General features: G+C 41.1%; 1 protein-coding gene across 2 annotated transcripts in view; it reads right to left on the bottom strand.

Moving 5' to 3' along the window:
- LOC112262672 (substance-P receptor-like) overlaps positions 1 to 9,457 on the bottom strand; it is a 40,788-nt gene extending 31,331 nt beyond the window's left edge. For both annotated transcript variants that reach the window (XM_024438351.2, XM_024438352.2), the window contains exon 1: positions 8,623 to 9,457. In XM_024438351.2, coding sequence (XP_024294119.2) covers positions 8,623 to 9,032 — 410 coding nt within the window. In that variant the 5' untranslated portion in view covers positions 9,033 to 9,457. The remainder of the gene's footprint in view (positions 1 to 8,622) is intronic.
- Between the last annotated feature and the right edge of the window lie 7,870 nt (positions 9,458 to 17,327).

The raw sequence follows: 17,327 nt of genomic DNA, 5'->3' as shown, positions 1-17,327 counted from the left end.
CTGAGCTCGAGCTGTTTTGCAAGGAGGAATGGGAATAAATTTCAGTCTCTCGATGTGCAAAACTGATAGAGACATACCCCAAGCGACTTACAGCTGTAATCGCAGCAAAAGGTGGCGCTACAAAGTATTAACTTAATGGGGCTGAATAATTTTGCACACCCAATTTTTCAGTTTTTGATTTGTTAAAAAAGTTTGAAATATCCAATAAATGTCGTTCCACTTCATGATTGTGTCCCACTTGTTGTTGATTCTTCACAAAAAATACAGTTTTATATCTTTATGTTTGAAGCCTGAAATATGGCAAAAGGTCGCAAAGTTCAAGGGGGCCGAATACTTTCGCAAGGCACTGTAGTTAACCAAATAGCTACCCTGACTAGCTGCATTGACCCCTTTTTGACTCATCACATACGCTGTTGCTACTGTTTACTATCTGTCACTCTATTCCTAGTTATATGTTCATATCTACCTCAATGACCTCATACCCCTGCACATCATCTTGGTACTGGTACCACGTGTGGACTAACAGTGAAATGTTTACTTACAGGTCCTTCCCAACAATACGGAAAATAAAGAAAAAATTGAAAATAGAAAAGTAAAGAATGAAATAATAAAAGTAATAATAAATACACCATGAGTAAGGATAACTTGTCTGTTGTTTACGAAGCTTGTGGCAAATAACTTTTGGTATAATTTAACACGACACACACACACTGCTGCTACTCCTGATGCCTAGTCAACTTACCCCTATACCTATCAATCCCTACCACTCCAGTATTCCTGCATAATATAAATATGGTATTGGAACTGAACCTGTATATAGCTTACTTACTTCTCGTGTTCTTATTATTTATTTTTCTTGTGTTTTTGTTCTACTTTACTTTATTTTATAGTACTATATATTGATATTGATTACAGCACTGTTGTGAAAAGAGCTTCCAAGAAAAGCATTGCGCTGTACTCGTGCACGTGACAATAAAACTTGAAACAAAACATTGGCTATAGCCTGTTTGGAGTACCAAATGGATGGGGTTTACAGTTTTGGGACAATTCTATTGGTCAATTAAGCAGCAAGGTCAGTCAAGCACATACAGTTGAAGTCAGAAGTTTACATACACTTAGGTTGGAGTCATAAAAACTAGTTTTTCAACCACTCCACAAATTTCTTGTTAACAAACTATAGTTTTGGCAAGTTGGTTAGAACATCTACTTTGTGCAAGACACAAGTCATTTTTCCAACACAAGTAATTTTTCCAACAATTGTTTACAGACAGATTATTTCACTTATAATTCATTGTATCACAGCTACTAAGTTGACTGTGACTTTAAACAGCTTGGAAAATTCCAGAAAAAGATGTCATGGCTTTAGAAGCTTCTGTTAGGCTAATTAACATAATTTGAGTCAATTGGAGGTGTACCTGTGGATGTATTGCAAGGCCTACCTTCAAACTCAGTGCCTCTTTGCTTGACATCATGGAATAAAAAATAAAAATAAAATCTCAAATAAAACTGTGAAGGACCTCTGCGTTACTCTGGACCCTGATCTCTCTTTTGAAGAACATATCATCAAGACCATTTCAAGGACATCTTTTTTCCATCTACGTAACATTGCAAAAATCAGAAACTTTCTGTCCAAAAATGATGCAGAAAAATTAATCCATGCTTTTGTCACTTCTAGGTTAGACTACTGCAATGCTCTATTTTCCGGCTACCCGGATAAAGCACTAAATAAACTTCAGTTAGTGCTAAATACGGCTGCTAGAATCCTGACTAGAACCAAAAAATTTGATCATATTACTCCAGTGCTAGCCTCTCTACACTAGCTTCCTGTCAAAGCAAGGGCTGATTTCAAGGTTTTACTGCTAACCTACAAAGCATTACATGGGCTTGCTCCTACCTATCTCTCTGATTTGGTCCTGCCGTACATACCTACACGTACGCTACGGTCACAAGACGCAGGCCTCCTAATTGTCCCTAGAATTTCTAAGCAAACAGCTGGAGGCAGGGCTTTCTCCTATAGAGCTCCATTTTTATGGAACGGTCTGCCTACCCATGTCAGAGACGCAAACTCGGTCTCAACCTTTAAGTCTTTACTGAAGACTCATCTCTTCAGTGGGTCATATGATTGAGTGTAGTCTGGCCCAGGAGTGGGAAGGTGAACGGAAAGGCTCTGGAGCAACGAACCGCCCTTGCTGTCTCTGCCTGGCCGGTTCCCCTTTTTCCACTGGGATTCTCTGCCTCTAACCCTATTACAGGGGCTGAGTCACTGGCTTACTGGGGCTCTCTCATGCCGTCCCTGGAGGGGGTGCGTCACCTGAGTGGGTTGATTCACTGTTGTGGTCATCCTGTCTGGGTTGGCGCCCCCACTTGGGTTGTGCCATGGCAGAGATCTTTGTGGGCTATACTCAGCCTTGTCTCAGGATGGTAAGTTGGTGGTTGAAGATATCCCTCTAGTGGTGTGGGGGCTGTGCTTTGGCAAAGTGGGTGGGGTTATATCCTTCCTGTTTGGCCCTGTCCGGGGTGTCCTCGGATGGGGCCACAGTGTCTCCTGACCCCTCCTGTCTCAGCCTCCAGTATTTATGCTGCAGTAGTTTATGTGTCGGGGGCTGGGGTCAGTTTGTTATATCTGGAGTACTTCTCCTGTCCTATTCGGTGTCCTGTGTGAATCTAAGTGTGCGTTCTCTAATTCTCTCCTCCTCTCTTTCTTTCTCTCTCTCGGAGGACCTGAGCCCTAGGACCATGCCCCAGGACTACCTGACATGATGACTCCTTGCTGTCCCCAGTCCACCTGGCCATGCTGCTGTTCCAGTTTCAACTGACCTAAGCCCTAGGACCATGCCCCAGGACTACCTGACATGATGACTCCTTGCTGTCCCCAGTCCACCTGGCCATGCTGCTGCTCCAGTTTCAACTTCCACCTGACTGTGCTGCTGCTCCAGTTTCAACTGTTCTGCCTTATTATTATTCGAACATGCTGGTCATTTATGAACATTTGAACATCTTGGCCATGTTCTGTTATAATCTCCACCCGGCACAGCCAGAAGAGGACTGGCCACCCCACATAGCCTGGTTCCTCTCTAGGTTTCTTCCTAGGTTTTGGCCTTTCTAGGGAGTTTTTCCTAGCCACCGTGCTTCTACACCTGCATTGCTTGCTGTTTGGGGTTTTAGGCTGGGTTTCTGTACAGCACTTTGAGATATCAGCTGATGTACGAAGGGCTATATAAATAAATTTGATTTGATTTTGATTTGATTTGAATAATCAAAAGAAATCAGCCAAGACCACAGAAAAAACATTATAGACCTCCATAAGTCTGGTTCATCCTTGGGAGCAATTTCCAAATGCCTGAAGGTACCACGTTCATCTGTACAAACAATAGTACGCAAGTAGAAACACCAATGGACCAAGCAGCTGTCATACCTCTCAGGAAGTAGACGTATTCTGTCTCTTAGGGATTAACGTACTTTGGTGCGAAAAGAGCAAGTCATTCCCAGAACAACAGCAAAGGACCTTGTGAAGATGCTGGAGGAAACAGGTACAAAAGTTTCTATATCTGTCACGTCCTGACCTTAGTTCCTTTTTTATGTCTCTGTTTCAGTTTGGTCAGGGCGTGAGTTGGTGTGGGCATTCTATGTTTTGTGTTCTATGTTTTCTATTTCTATGTGTTTGGCCTGGTATGGTTCCCCATCAGCAAAGGAATTGGAATTGTAATACAGTGAATTATAAGTGAAATAATCTCTGTAAACAATTGTTGGAAAAATGACTTGTGTCACGCACAAAGTAGATGTCCTAACTGACTTACCAAAACTATAGTTTGTTATCAAGAAATGTGTGGAGTGGTTGAAAAACGAGTTTTAATGACTCCAACCTAGGTGTATGTAAACTTCTGACTTCAACTGTATATAGCATCTCTAAAATCTAAAACCTTCAGTAAATGTACATCGTACCAGCTCCTTCCGGGCCTCCAAAGAAAAACAAGCCTGATGCCGGTAATAAAAACCTATTCTCAGCTTGAGCTTCCTTATCAAGTTCTCTACATGAACAGTGAAGCTCAGCTAGTCATCCACCCACACACCCAAATATTTTACACTTTTACTTGCTCCATAGTATGTCCAGCCAATGTAGCAATTACATGATTTTTAACATGCCTGGTATTTGAAAATACCATGCCTTTTGTTTTACCCAAATTTAGAACCAGCTTTAAATCATACAGGTTATGTTGTATGATGTTAAATGCTCTTTGGGCATTTTCAAAAGCTAAAGATAAACTACTACCACTTGAATAAATAACAGTATCATCTGCATAAAAATGAACATCTGCTGTTTCAATAAGATCCCCAATGTTGTTGATATGCAAAATGAACAACAGTGGGCCCAAAATAGAACCTTGCGGAACACCTGAGCATACCTCTATGGACTCCATTACACATTGTGTACGATTTGTTAGGTCATTTATAAACCAATCTAGAGCATGACCAGTAATTCCCCAACATTTTAATCTTTGCACTAACACAGCATGGTCCACAATGTCAAATGCCTTCAACAAATCAATAAAGACAGACACACAATGTAACTTCTTGTCAAGAGCACAGTGGATGTCCTACAACCTGATTACATTCCATTTAAGATGTTGTTTTCTTGGAAGTAGGCCTTTAGCTGCCTACTAACTAAGTACTCCGGTACCTTTGACAATACAGACAATCTTGATGTGGGTCGATAGTTGTCAAGTAGCGAAGGATCTCCACCTTTCAGGAGTAGCAGTACAAAATTAGATTTCCATATCTTGTGGATTTCCTTAACATCAAGCGTAAGGTTAAAAATACATGTTAAGGGGGAGCAATGATGTCTGCAGCTAGGTATAGGAAGCAGAGGTCTAGTTCATCAGGGCCAGGGGATTTTTTTCCATAAATTTCTTTCAGGGCTTTATGCACGTCTGAAACAGAGAAGGATGAAAAGGAGAATCTGGTGAAAGAGTGAGTGCACAGGGGTGTCAGGTAAATTCATAGGGGGCTCAATTACACCTTTGACCTTTTCAAATAAACTCCCTGCATCTAAAAAATGCTGAATCAAGGTTTTCAGAATGGAGGTTCTCCCATTTACAATCTGTGTGTCTACCAACAATTGTTTGGGAGGCTGTGTATCTTTTTTTGCACTACAAACCTTTCACTACTTGCCAAAATGTGGATGGATTATTTAAATTATCTGAAGTAGATTTCAGGTAGTGGTCTGCTTTCAATTTACGGATCATAGCCAAGACATTTAAAAGCCATCCAATCATCTTCCTAACCAGTCCCTCTTGCTTTAGCTCACATAGCATTTCGTTCCCTTATGATTTTTGTAAATTCCTTAGTAAACCAAGGGTTCTCTCTGACCTTAATCCTGATTTTTTTGAAAGGGGCCCATTGCATACATCCTGGAATGCGTTATGGAAATAAGAAAAGGCTAGTTCAACATCAGGGATTAATTCCAGTCTATTCCATTCAATGATAGATACATCATGTAGAAAACCTTGAAAATCAAACCGCTTCTAATTTATTTTCTTATTAATGACAAGTGGAGATTTCTCAAGAATTTTACCATCTCTCACACAGACAATAGCACAGTGATCACTTATGTAATTTGCTAAAATACCAGAAGCATTAAAATAATGAGGAGTATTGTTTAAGATCAAATCAATCAAAGAGGATTTCAGGGGATATTTTATATTCAACCTACTTACACTGTTGACAAACTGAGTGAGATTATGGGTATTGCATAGAATTTAGAGATGATCAGAGCTAGATGTTAACATGTCCTGATTCAGATCACCCATCAGGACGAACATTCTGTGATAACAATTTGAAAATACAATCCAGAGAGCCAACAGTAGCCGGTAGAGGTCTATAACAACAAGATACAACAATATTTAAAGATGAGCCAAGGTTTAGGTTCAAAGACAGATATTGAAATTGCTTAGGTTTAGTAACAGAAGTCAGAACAACCACCGAGAACTTGTCTTTTATGTATATAGCAACATCACCACCCTTAGATTTACCATCTGTACGAAAAACATTGTAACCATTTATGCCAATATTTTTGTCTGTAAAATATTTTTTGAGCCAGGTTTCAGAAAGCATAAATACATCAGGGTCGGCAGTTATTATCCATATATTCACAAAATCAAGCTTCGGCAGAAGACTTCTTACATTCCTATGCAAAAACTGCAGGCCACTGACTACTTAATTCGGCAGGGGTACAAAGGTCAGGACCTGGGTTAGATTGCACATTTCCAGACAGTAGAAGCAGCAAGATAATGTCTAGATCGAGGGTTGCAACATTTGGATTTACAGACAGCACTTGAACGAGAATCCAGAGTCACCAGAGTCTTTAAAGCCACATATTTCAGATGTGTGAAGTTCAGAGACATGGTACCAAGAGAACAGTCCTGACATTTAAGAGCAAGAGTCCCATTTCTCCCATATTGTTTGGGAGAAATGTGCATAGTTCTCACGTGTATTTACAGAGCAAGCGTGTGGTTTCTCACAAAACTTGAGGGAAAACAGTCATATATTTCCTCATTCACAGAGCAACAGGCTCTAAAAGTATCGTCAACATTGTAAAAGCCAAGGGTAGACAACAGAAAAATGAACAACAGCAACATGTTGGTTTATAGCCCTAAGAGTCACTAATCAAATAGTCCAACCGCAGATCAATAAAAAAAGTCAGCAATCACATGGTCCACCAGGGTCTGGTCTGGAGGTAGCGCTGCCGCATTGATCCCAGACTTTATACGTTTGACCCCCAGCACTGGGGGTTCATTCCCTGCATACTCCTTACTTATCTCCATTCACTTCCCTCTAACTCTCCCTATTTCATTCCTTCAAATTAACACATACAGAATGCTGTTGTCCTTTTCTATATAAAGCAATAAGATGAAGATGGGTGAGAGAGATGCAGATTCAGTGATTTGCCAAATCACAGTGAGTCAGGATTAGATGAGTGGAAAGTGAATGAAGAATCACGGACACAGTAGTCTGACTGCCAAAGCATTTGGTACAATTGGGTTAACATGCAATTTAATGTGCTTTAAAGTGCTTTGCAGTACCTACCCCATGTTCACATACACACAGTATCACCCACACACACACAGCATCACCCACACACACAGTATCACCCACACACACACACAGTATCACCCACACACACAGTATCACCCACACACACACAGTATCACCCACACATGCTCTCTCACACAAATATATACACACACAAAAAGGTGGCAGGGCTTGTCAGTGTGTTTTGGTTTGGCAGGCTGAGGATCTGACTGTGTGTACATACTTACCAGGGTGTCTTCACTGGGAGACGGAGAGTCAGACAGCATTTTTGAATTTTGCAACACTGAATGTTTTAGCACCCACCACAAGCTGCTGGAGATATTGTCCATCGTCGACACACACCCATACAGATATACTCAGACAGGCAAACGCATGCACTGACAAACAGACACAAATACACACAAATGCATGCAGGCACACACACATTGACAGACGGAGGAAGGAGGTAACAGAGACGCTACATGATAGACCTTACCAGTTACGTTTTGCATACAGGAGTGCATACAGGTCAGGGGGAAAAATACGGACCCTGCTCAAAAATAGTGCACTATATAGGGAATAGGGTGCCATTTTGGCCAACATTGGAGGTAAATTCAGATCAGTGTGTGTTTGGAGCGTGTCTCTCTGTGACCTTTCAGCACCTGACATGAAGCCTGCTCTCCCTACTCCAATTCCTCTCTGGGGTCATTTAATTTTAAAACACTGCAAAGGTCAAGTTCATGCAGACTCTACTGGTAGAAAAGCAGAGATATCCAGGCATTACAGACTATTACTGCTGGAGAATGAAGTCAGAGGACAAATCAGACAGCAGCATTCACATGAGAAGGGCTTATCTCACAAACATAAATTTAGGTTAATTATAACAGCCATGTGATGGGTGAGTCTGTTTAAAAACAAAAGCCTGGAGATAAACAAAACAGTGAGGTCAAACACACATTCACACATATACATGCGCACATGCATGCACACACACGAAGCATCCACGCACGCACATGCATGCACACACACACAACATATCACAGCACTCTAACACCACAGCCTCTGTCACCTTACATCAATACATAACATGAACACATCTACTATATACATTATTATTAACATCAATTATCTATGGCAGTTGCTGATTGACATACCCTAAATAACCGTTTGAATTGCAGTGCACAAATTAAATATATATTGATTGGTTGGTTTGATGATCGATTTGATGACGGATGTAGTAGCAGCGGCAGTAGCATAACTCCAGAACCATTTTTTTTTAATGAATACATTACTAGCTATATAACATGTCTGTGTAACCTATGTATAAATGTTATTGTCTTAATCCTAATATGTTATAACATAGTTATTAGGCTACTAATAACTTGGTGACTGGATTCATGTGCATTATTGTTATTATTAAAGTGCATTTTTGTTCTGTTTGATTTATTGCCACCATAAACATACATTCTAGCCTTTGGATTAAATTCACATTTGTTACATCAGTGTGAAACATAAGAAGCTGCGCATTGAAACGTTTCCCCAAACAGAACTCACCTGTCCACCGCTATCGCAGTCATAGAGTATATACTAGCGAAGACAGCAGCGACGGGGAAGAAGTTGTGAAAGCGACAGTACATCAGCCCGAAGTACCACTCGTTGTGCACGGAATAGATGAAGTTGATAACGGTGTTGAAGGCAGACATAGACGCTTCAGCAAACGCGAGGTTCAACAGAAAATAGTTGGTCACAGTTCGCATTCGTTTATGCGCCATAATGATCCAAATTACTACGACGTTACCCACCAGAGACACAGTAACCATGCAACTGTAGGCGAATGCCCATAGCACAATTCTCCAAACGGGTTGCACAAACTGGTTCCAGTCCTGATCAGTTCCATTGACCCCTGAAGAGTTGGTCCAATTGCTTGGCAATTTTAAATCAGTTGTGGTGAACAAGGGATCCATTTTTTTGGTGTTCTGCTGGTGACAATAATATAATTAGTCCATGCAACACCTATGAAATGTACACTAATCAACCAGTTACTGATTGAATAAATGGTAAGAAATCATCTTGGAGAATGCTGTCTTTCAATTTAAACTTTCTTCGTCATTGCCATCCTGACGAATTTGGGACCCCTCAATTAGACTGGTAACATGATTCAATGATCACTGAAAAGCAGCTCACACAGAGAACATTTAGAATAAGCCGCAGTTATTAAACATGTAATTTGGATAAGAAAATTAATGTGTATTTATGTTGACTCCACTCCGCGTAAAATGTAGGTGTTCCCTGGTACATGGCGTTCAAAGGAGCACCTCTTCTCCACCGCTGCAAAAAGACACAGGACGTGAAAGAAGCTGTTCCTAGACTTGACTCCACTCTCCAGCGCTCTACTCCGTACCCTATACTCTTGGCTCATTGAGGTGCGCGCTCTCTCTCTCTCTCTCTCTCTCTCTCTCTCTCTCTCTCTCTCTCTCTCTCTCTCTCTCTCTCTCTCTCTGTCTCTCTCATACTTAGCACGCGTAAGCAAATATCAGATATTTTCAGCAATTGTATATGGTAACGGGAAACGTTCATGGACTGGACAACTTGTTCAACGAGCCCAGCATAGTTTAGCAAATTCATAAATGTCTAAATTTAGACAATAGAGAGATATGTAGCCGACAAAATACATATGGCTACTGTAGGATATGGGGATACGTATAGTGAATGAGTGATGTATATAAACTGAATGTATTTCATTATAGGCTCTACCCCACTATTTCCAATCAGCTAACATAGGCCACATATTCTGACAACATTGGGGAAACAAGACATGGTGCCAAAAAATTGGAAAAGGGGAAAGAGAGGGTTAGATTAGAGAGAGACTAATATGAATGTTGCTCTGTTTTCCTTTCCCCAAATTGGTATAAAAAGTGTAGAAGATATTTATACTGAGGTGTTTTTTATAGGCCTCTGAAAACGTGCCTGATGGGCTTCTATTGCATGCGCTATAAGGGGATAGATAGAGTACTATGTCAAGCATAACTGAAATCAGGTCCTGAAACCTGAAAGAGCAGGGAAATTCATTTTAAGTCAGTTATCACAACTGACTGTCTGTCACATGTTCTTGCTCACTCTCCATCTGGTGGCCTTTTCTGCCTCAACCACCCAATGCTCTGTGGCGCTCTCTGCACTATAATGGTCATACTGAATAAATGTTGTACCCAAGGAATTGGGGCAGATCAGTCAATGTGCTTGAGTAACACAGAGAGTGAGAGAGACAGGGAGAGAGAGACAGCGAGAGAGACAGCGAGAGAGAGAGAGATACATCCCTAGAGGCCCAGGGATAAATGCTTCTGTGGGATTTTCTGTGTCTGAATGTCTAAGTGACTGGTTAGGGCCAGTTTGTGCTGTTCTGTGAAGGGAGTAGTACACAGCGTTGTATGAGATCTTCAGTTTCTTGGCAATTTCTCACATGGAATAGCCTTCATTTCTTAGAAGAAGAATAGACTGACAAGTTTCAGAAGAAAAACTGGCCATTTTGAGCCTGTAATCGAACCCACAAATGCTGATGTTCAAGATACTCAACTAGTCTAAAGAAGGCCGGTTTTATTGCTTTTTTAATCAGATCAAAAGTTTTCAGCTGTGCTAACATAGTTGCAAAAGGGTTTTCTAATGATCAGTTAGCCTTTTAAAATGATTAACTTGGATTAGCTCACACAACATGCCATTGAAACGCAGAAGGGATGGTTGCTGATAATGGACCTCTGTATGCCTATGTAGATATACCATATAAAAACAGACGTTTTCAGCTACAATAGTCATTTACAACATTAACAATGTCTACGCTGTATTTCTGATCAATTTGATGTTATTTTAATGTCACAGGCTGTCACATGACGTGAGCTCAGCCTGGGAGCCGAGGCTAGGGCATTGCAGTTCTTGGAATATCCTCTTCAGAATTGAGAAAAGACCACACAACGGTAGCCTGTCATAGTACTACTAGCATCATATGCTGTAGTAATCCCATCACTGAAAATAATGGAGGTTGATTCATGTGTCTTACTTCAATCAATCCATCAAATTTATTTATAAAGCCCTTCTTACATCAGCTGATGTCACAAAGTGCTGTACAGAAACCCAGCCTAAAATCCCGAACAGCAAGCAATGCAGGTGTAGAAGCACGGTGGCTAGGAAAAACTCCCTAGAAAGGCCAGAACCTAGGAAGAAATCTAGAGAGGAACCAGGCTATGAAGGGTGGCCAGTCCTCTTCTGGCTGTGCCGGGTGGAGATTATAACAGAACATGACCAAGATGTTCAAATATTCATAAATGACCAGCATGGTCAAATAATAATAATCACAGTAGTTGTCGAGGGTGCAGTAAGTCAGCACCTCAGGAGTAAATGTCAGTTGGCTTTTCATAGCCAATCATTCAGCGTATCTCTACCGCTCCTGCTGTCTCTAGAGAGTTGAAAACGGCAGGTCTGGGACAGGTAGCACGTACGGTGAACAGGTCAGGGTTCCATAGCCGCAGGCAGAACAGTTGAAATTGGAGCAGCAGCATGGCCAGGTGGACTGGGGACAGCAAGGAGTCATCATGCCAGGTAGTCCTGAGACATGGTCCTAGGGCTCAGGTCCTCTGAGAGAGAGAAAGAAAGAATTAGAGAGAGCATACTTAAGTTCACACAGGACACCGGATAAGACAGGAGAAATACTCCAGATATAACAGACTGACCCTAGCCCCCTGACACATAAACTACTGCAGCATAAATACTGGAGGCTGAGACAGGAGGGGTCGGGAGACACTGTGGCCCCATCCGGCGATACCCCCGGACAAGGCCAAACAGGCAGGATATAACAAATATCTTCGCAACGGCACAGCCCAAGGGGGGGCGTCAACCCGGATGGATGTGTTATGTACCTATTACAATTGAGAAGAAGAATTTAAAATATTATTCCACATAGAGCAACGATTGACATGCCTGACAGCATAGTGGTAACATCATTAAGTGTGCACTTATACAGTAGGACCAACGCGGTTATACATCACTAAACAGCTGGAAGCCCTTGCAATGAGGACTGTCTATTGATTATCATCCATAGGATTGCTTAAAAGCTCACAAGTGCAGTGGATGCTACGGTGTAACTACTGTACAGATGTATGATCTTAAATTTGTATGAACTTAAATTGAGCCAGTTACAGTAGGAAATTATCCTGGAGCAACAGGAAATTTGAATTATTATGTGGATTGTAATTCATGGAAAGTTTTGCAGGGGTCGATAGATTTTTTGTAAGAGAAAATCAAGTCTAGATTTCAAAGTGGAAATTACAAACTTCAGAAGCCTGTCACACCCTGATCTGTTTCACCTGTCTTTGTGATTGTCTCCACCCCCCTCCAGGTATCGCCTATCTTCCCCATTATCCCCTGTGAATTTATACCTGTGGTTTCTGTTCGCCTGTTGCCAGTTCGTCTTTGTCGAGTCAACCAGCGTTTTTACCTCAGCTCCTGTTTTTTCCAGTCTCTCTTTTTCTCGCCCTCCTGGTTTTGACCCTTGCCTGTCCTGACGCTCAGCCTGCCTGCCGACCTGTGCCTTTGCCCCACCTCTGGATCATTGACCTCTGCCTACCCTGACCCTGAGCCTGCCTGCTGTCCAGTACTGTTGCCCCACCTCTGGTTTACTGACTCCTGCCTGCCTTGACCTGTCTATTGCCACCCATGATGGATTATTAAACCATTGTTAAATCGACATTGTTTGCATCTGGGTCTTACCTTCATACCTGATGAAGCCTTTTAAAACCGCAAATACAATACAAGTTTTAAATGTCCTGCATTGCAGAAGAGTTCTCCTGCAACAGAGTGGTCAAATGAAGATCCTACATCTGTACCGCCATACAGTACAGTATGTCATTATCTTGGATAACAGTAGGTTTCATCATAATGTGAGCTCCTATTACTGTAAACGTTATCTCTAAGATCTACAGAATCATCTATTATTGGAGAGAAAATATGGTATTCATCTAACTACTAGCTATGAACTTGAGGACGAAAGGGTGGTCATGAAATGTATGGTCCAGAATATTGGGGGTTCTCTCTACCTGTCTCTCCTCTCCATGCTCCCCGCCTTGTGAGTCACACACAGCCTTTGTTTCCTGATCACTGTCCTCTATCCTCTCCCTCATCCTCTTTAATACGCCCTTCTTAAATTCCATTCTCTCTCAACTAAACCTTCTATTTTTTGCATGACATCACTTCTTTCCTATAGGGGGAAATAAGTAATCAGTGCTCCAAGGTAATCATCGGGACGGCTTAAAACATGTCAGCAATTCAACATTCTCACCAGTTCCCCTATAGGCAATGGGAGAGAGATGATTGAATCATATACAACATTGTTTCACATTAATTTCATGATATTCATTTTGGCACAGTACATGCATGTTATTGTTAGCATGGCAACCTGCACAATGTTAATGGCTCACAGTATAGGTAGAGGAAAACTAGATTATCCTGTCACCTTAGAGACGAGGAAGAAAATAAATGTTTAATATAGCGATGTCCAGAAACAGAACCAAACTCCTGTTATCTGGTGTAGATATTACACAGTAATAATCAATGACGCAGTAAATGTCTTTGGACTCTAATATTGTGTCTTTGGGCTCTAATATCCTGATCTATGTCAGAGTAGTTTCAGTCCAGCACTTTCTCACAATGAAGGATGGTGGTTCAGATAAGATGCTAATTGTCTAATTCCCTTTTGGAATATTTACACCAGTGTTTAAAGGACAGATTCAATAGACAAAACATTAATAAGAATGAGCTTAGTCCTTAGCTCTCTGACCTTTGTCCTGGTGATTTACATGAGAACACCTCAGAATTCAAAGTGCTTTCTGGTCAAATGAGCTCTTCTGTTATGACATTTTTGCAACCTGCTTTGAATGCCAAAAGCTGACTTTTTTCTCCTCTTGTTTTTGACAACTCTTCATCCACAGTTTTTTGGGGGTGGGAGGGTTGGTGTTTCGTTATTTCTAAATAGTCACTCTGAGTCACCCTATTCTGATAGAAAGGGCAGATTTTGTGGAATGTATATCTAATGGGGGATTATAAAAAGTTGAGAATTCATATAATATCCTGTTAAGCTACACTACCGGTCAAAGGTTGGAAGTGCCTTTTTTTCAGTCAGGCAATAAAATACAGTACCAGTCAAAAGTTTGGACACACCTACTCATTCAAGGGTTTTTCTTTATTTTTAAACACATCAAAACTATTAAATAACACATATGATATCATGTAGTAACCAAAAAAGTGTTAAACAAATCCAAATATATTTCATATTTGTCACGCCCTGGTCTTAGTATTTTGTGTTTATATATTTATTTGGTCAGGCCAGGGTGTGACATGGGGTTATTTTGTGTTGTGGTATTGGGGGTTTTAGTAGGTATTGGGATTGTGGCTGAGTAGGGGTGTCTAGCATAGTCTATGGCTGCCTGAGGTTCTCAATCAGAGTCAGGTGATTCTCGTTGTCTCTGATTGGGAACCATATTTAGGTAGCCTGGGTTTCACTGTGTGTTTGTGGGTGATTGTTCCTGTCTTAGTGTTTTGTATTTCACCAGATAGGCTGTTTCGGTTTTCATTTCGTTAGTTTTGTAGTTTCTGCTTGTATAGGTTTTCCTTCATTAAAATATATCATGAATCATCATCACGCTGCATTTTGGTCCGATCCTTGTTCTACCTCTTTGTCAGAGGAGGAGATAGAAGAGAGCTGTTACAATATTTGAGATTCTTCAAATAGTCAACCTTTGCCTTGATGACAGCTTTGCACGTGCTTGGTATTCTCTCAACCAGCTTCACCTGGAATGCTTTTCCAACTGTCTTAAAGGACTTCCCACATATGCTGAGCACTTGTTGGCTGCTTTTCCTTCACTCTGACTCATCCCAAACCATCTCAATTTGGTTGAGGTCAGAGGAATGTGGAGGCCAGGTCATCTGATTCAGCACTCCATCACGCTCCTTCTTGGTAAAATAGCCCTTACACCGCCTGGAGGTGTGTTGGGTCATTGTCCTGTTGAAAAACAAATGATAGTCCCACTAAGCCCAAACCAGAAGGGATGGCGTATCGCTGCAGAATGTTGTGGTAGCCATGCTGGTTAAGTGTGCCTTGAATTCTGACTAAATCACAGACAGTGTCACCAGCAATGCACCCCCACACCATAACACCTCTGCCTCTATGTTTTAAGGTGAGAAATACACATACAGAGATCATCCATTGCCCCACACTGTGTCTCATAAAACCCCAAAATCTCAAATTTGGACTCCAGACCAAATGACAAATTTCCACCGGTCTAATGTACTTGTGTTTCTTGGCCCAAACAAGTCTCTTCTTATTGGAGTCCTTTAGTAGGGGTTTCTTTGCAGCAATTTGACCATGAAGGCCGGATTCACACAGTCTCCTCTGAACAGATGATGTTGAGATGTGTCTGTTATTTGAACTCAGGTAAGCATTTAATTGTGCTGCAATTTCTGAGGCTGGTAACTTTAATTAATGTATCCTCTGCAGCAGAGGTAACTCTGGGTCTTCCATTCCTGTGGCGGTCCTCATGAAAGCCAGTTTCTTCATAGCGCTTCATGGTTTTTGCGACTGCACTTGGAAGAAACTTTCAAAGTTCTTGAAATTTTCCATATTGACCTGTCTTAAAGTACTGATGGACTGTCGTTTCTCTTTGCTTATTTGAGCTGTTCTTGCCATAATATGGAATTGGTCTTTTACCAAATAGGTCTATCTTCTGTATACCAACCCTACCTTGTCACAACACAATTGATTGGCTCAAACGCATTAAGAAGTTAAAGAAATGCCACAAATTAACTTTTAACAAGGCACACCTGTTAATTTAAATGCATTCCAGGTGATCTCATGAAGCTGGTTGAGAGAAAGCCAAGAGTGTGCAAAGCTGTCATCAAGGCAAAGGGTGGCTATTTGAAGAATCTCAAATAAATAATATATTTTGATTTGTTTAACACTTTTTTGGTTACTACATGATTCCATGTGTGTTATTTCATGTCCTCACTATTATTCTAAACTCTTGGATGAGTAGGTGTTCTAAAACTTTTGACCGGTAGTGTATATTCCCACTTTCACTCACAATGACATGACAACCACTGTGACAGTCATTCATTTCGTCAGTCCATCAGTCGGTCACTGGTTATGTGAGTTGGCATCCAATTGACTGACCCCAACGTGCATCTGGCCAGTAATTCATTCAGTGATCCCCAATGCCCTCAGCACAACCATCTATAATTCATGAATTATCCATTATTGAATATTAAGCAATAAACAAGCCACCCATATTCCAGGCACGCTCTGGTGTATGTGTGAGTGGCAGCGAGGAGCAGCTTGTTATCCATTGAAATGCAAGAGGGCTTCAAATCCCCAAAACGTGCATTTAGCTGTAGATGGATTTAGCTACCTTAGCTACTTAGCTACCTAAATCCTGTTCACATCAATGGTGTGTAATGACTCGTAGATCCAAAGGCATAGGCTATTGATTAGACCTTGCAAGGGCTTTAAAATCTAATACAGGTGTGGGGCTAGAGCAGGAAAATAATCCTGAAACAACAGGAAATGTGAATTTTTATGTGGATAATAATTAATGGGCATGTCTTGATTGATTGATTGATTAATTGGACTCACTATTCTTAGAGTCAGTTTGCTAATACAGTATTCATTCAATAAAATGTAGCCTAAATGTTAAAAGAGTCTGAAAGCAGTAGTCTTAGGCTATTGAAATACTGTTCTGTATCTTCTGTTTCCTGTAAGAAATATTATATTGCCTATAGGTTTGCAATTCTAATGTCCAGCGAAGAAAGGAATGGGAAAAATAGCAAAAGCATGGCAGAGTCTTTCTGCAGGCCTTTCTGCAGCGCCACCATACAGATGCGTTGAATCTTCAATTCTAAAGTCCATGAAAAGGGGGAATGAGTAGCCTGGTCGCTGCGCTGTTTAGCGGCTCTGGTGCTGAATCGGGTTCGCGGTGCTGTCCATGGTGCTGAATGTATGTGAGCTGTGTTAGGGCACAAGCCGGTATTCCCACACATGCTATTTAGATGTGTTCACTGTAGGCCTACCTGCGGCTTCTAAAATGTAAGTTACAACAAAGACTACTGACCTAGTAATAGCCTAGTATCCAGTATCTACATCACATACATGTGTGCCAAAAATACACCAACAAGAGCTGATGCAATAATGAGCAATAGCAGGGATTAAATGCTCATTGTCCAGTAAC

Source organism: Oncorhynchus tshawytscha, linkage group LG12 (assembly GCF_018296145.1).
Source record: "Oncorhynchus tshawytscha isolate Ot180627B linkage group LG12, Otsh_v2.0, whole genome shotgun sequence".
Classification (NCBI taxonomy): domain Eukaryota; kingdom Metazoa; phylum Chordata; class Actinopteri; order Salmoniformes; family Salmonidae; genus Oncorhynchus; species Oncorhynchus tshawytscha.
The sequence above is the reverse complement of the archived record's forward strand: the minus strand, read 5'-3'. Positions and strand labels throughout refer to the sequence as shown.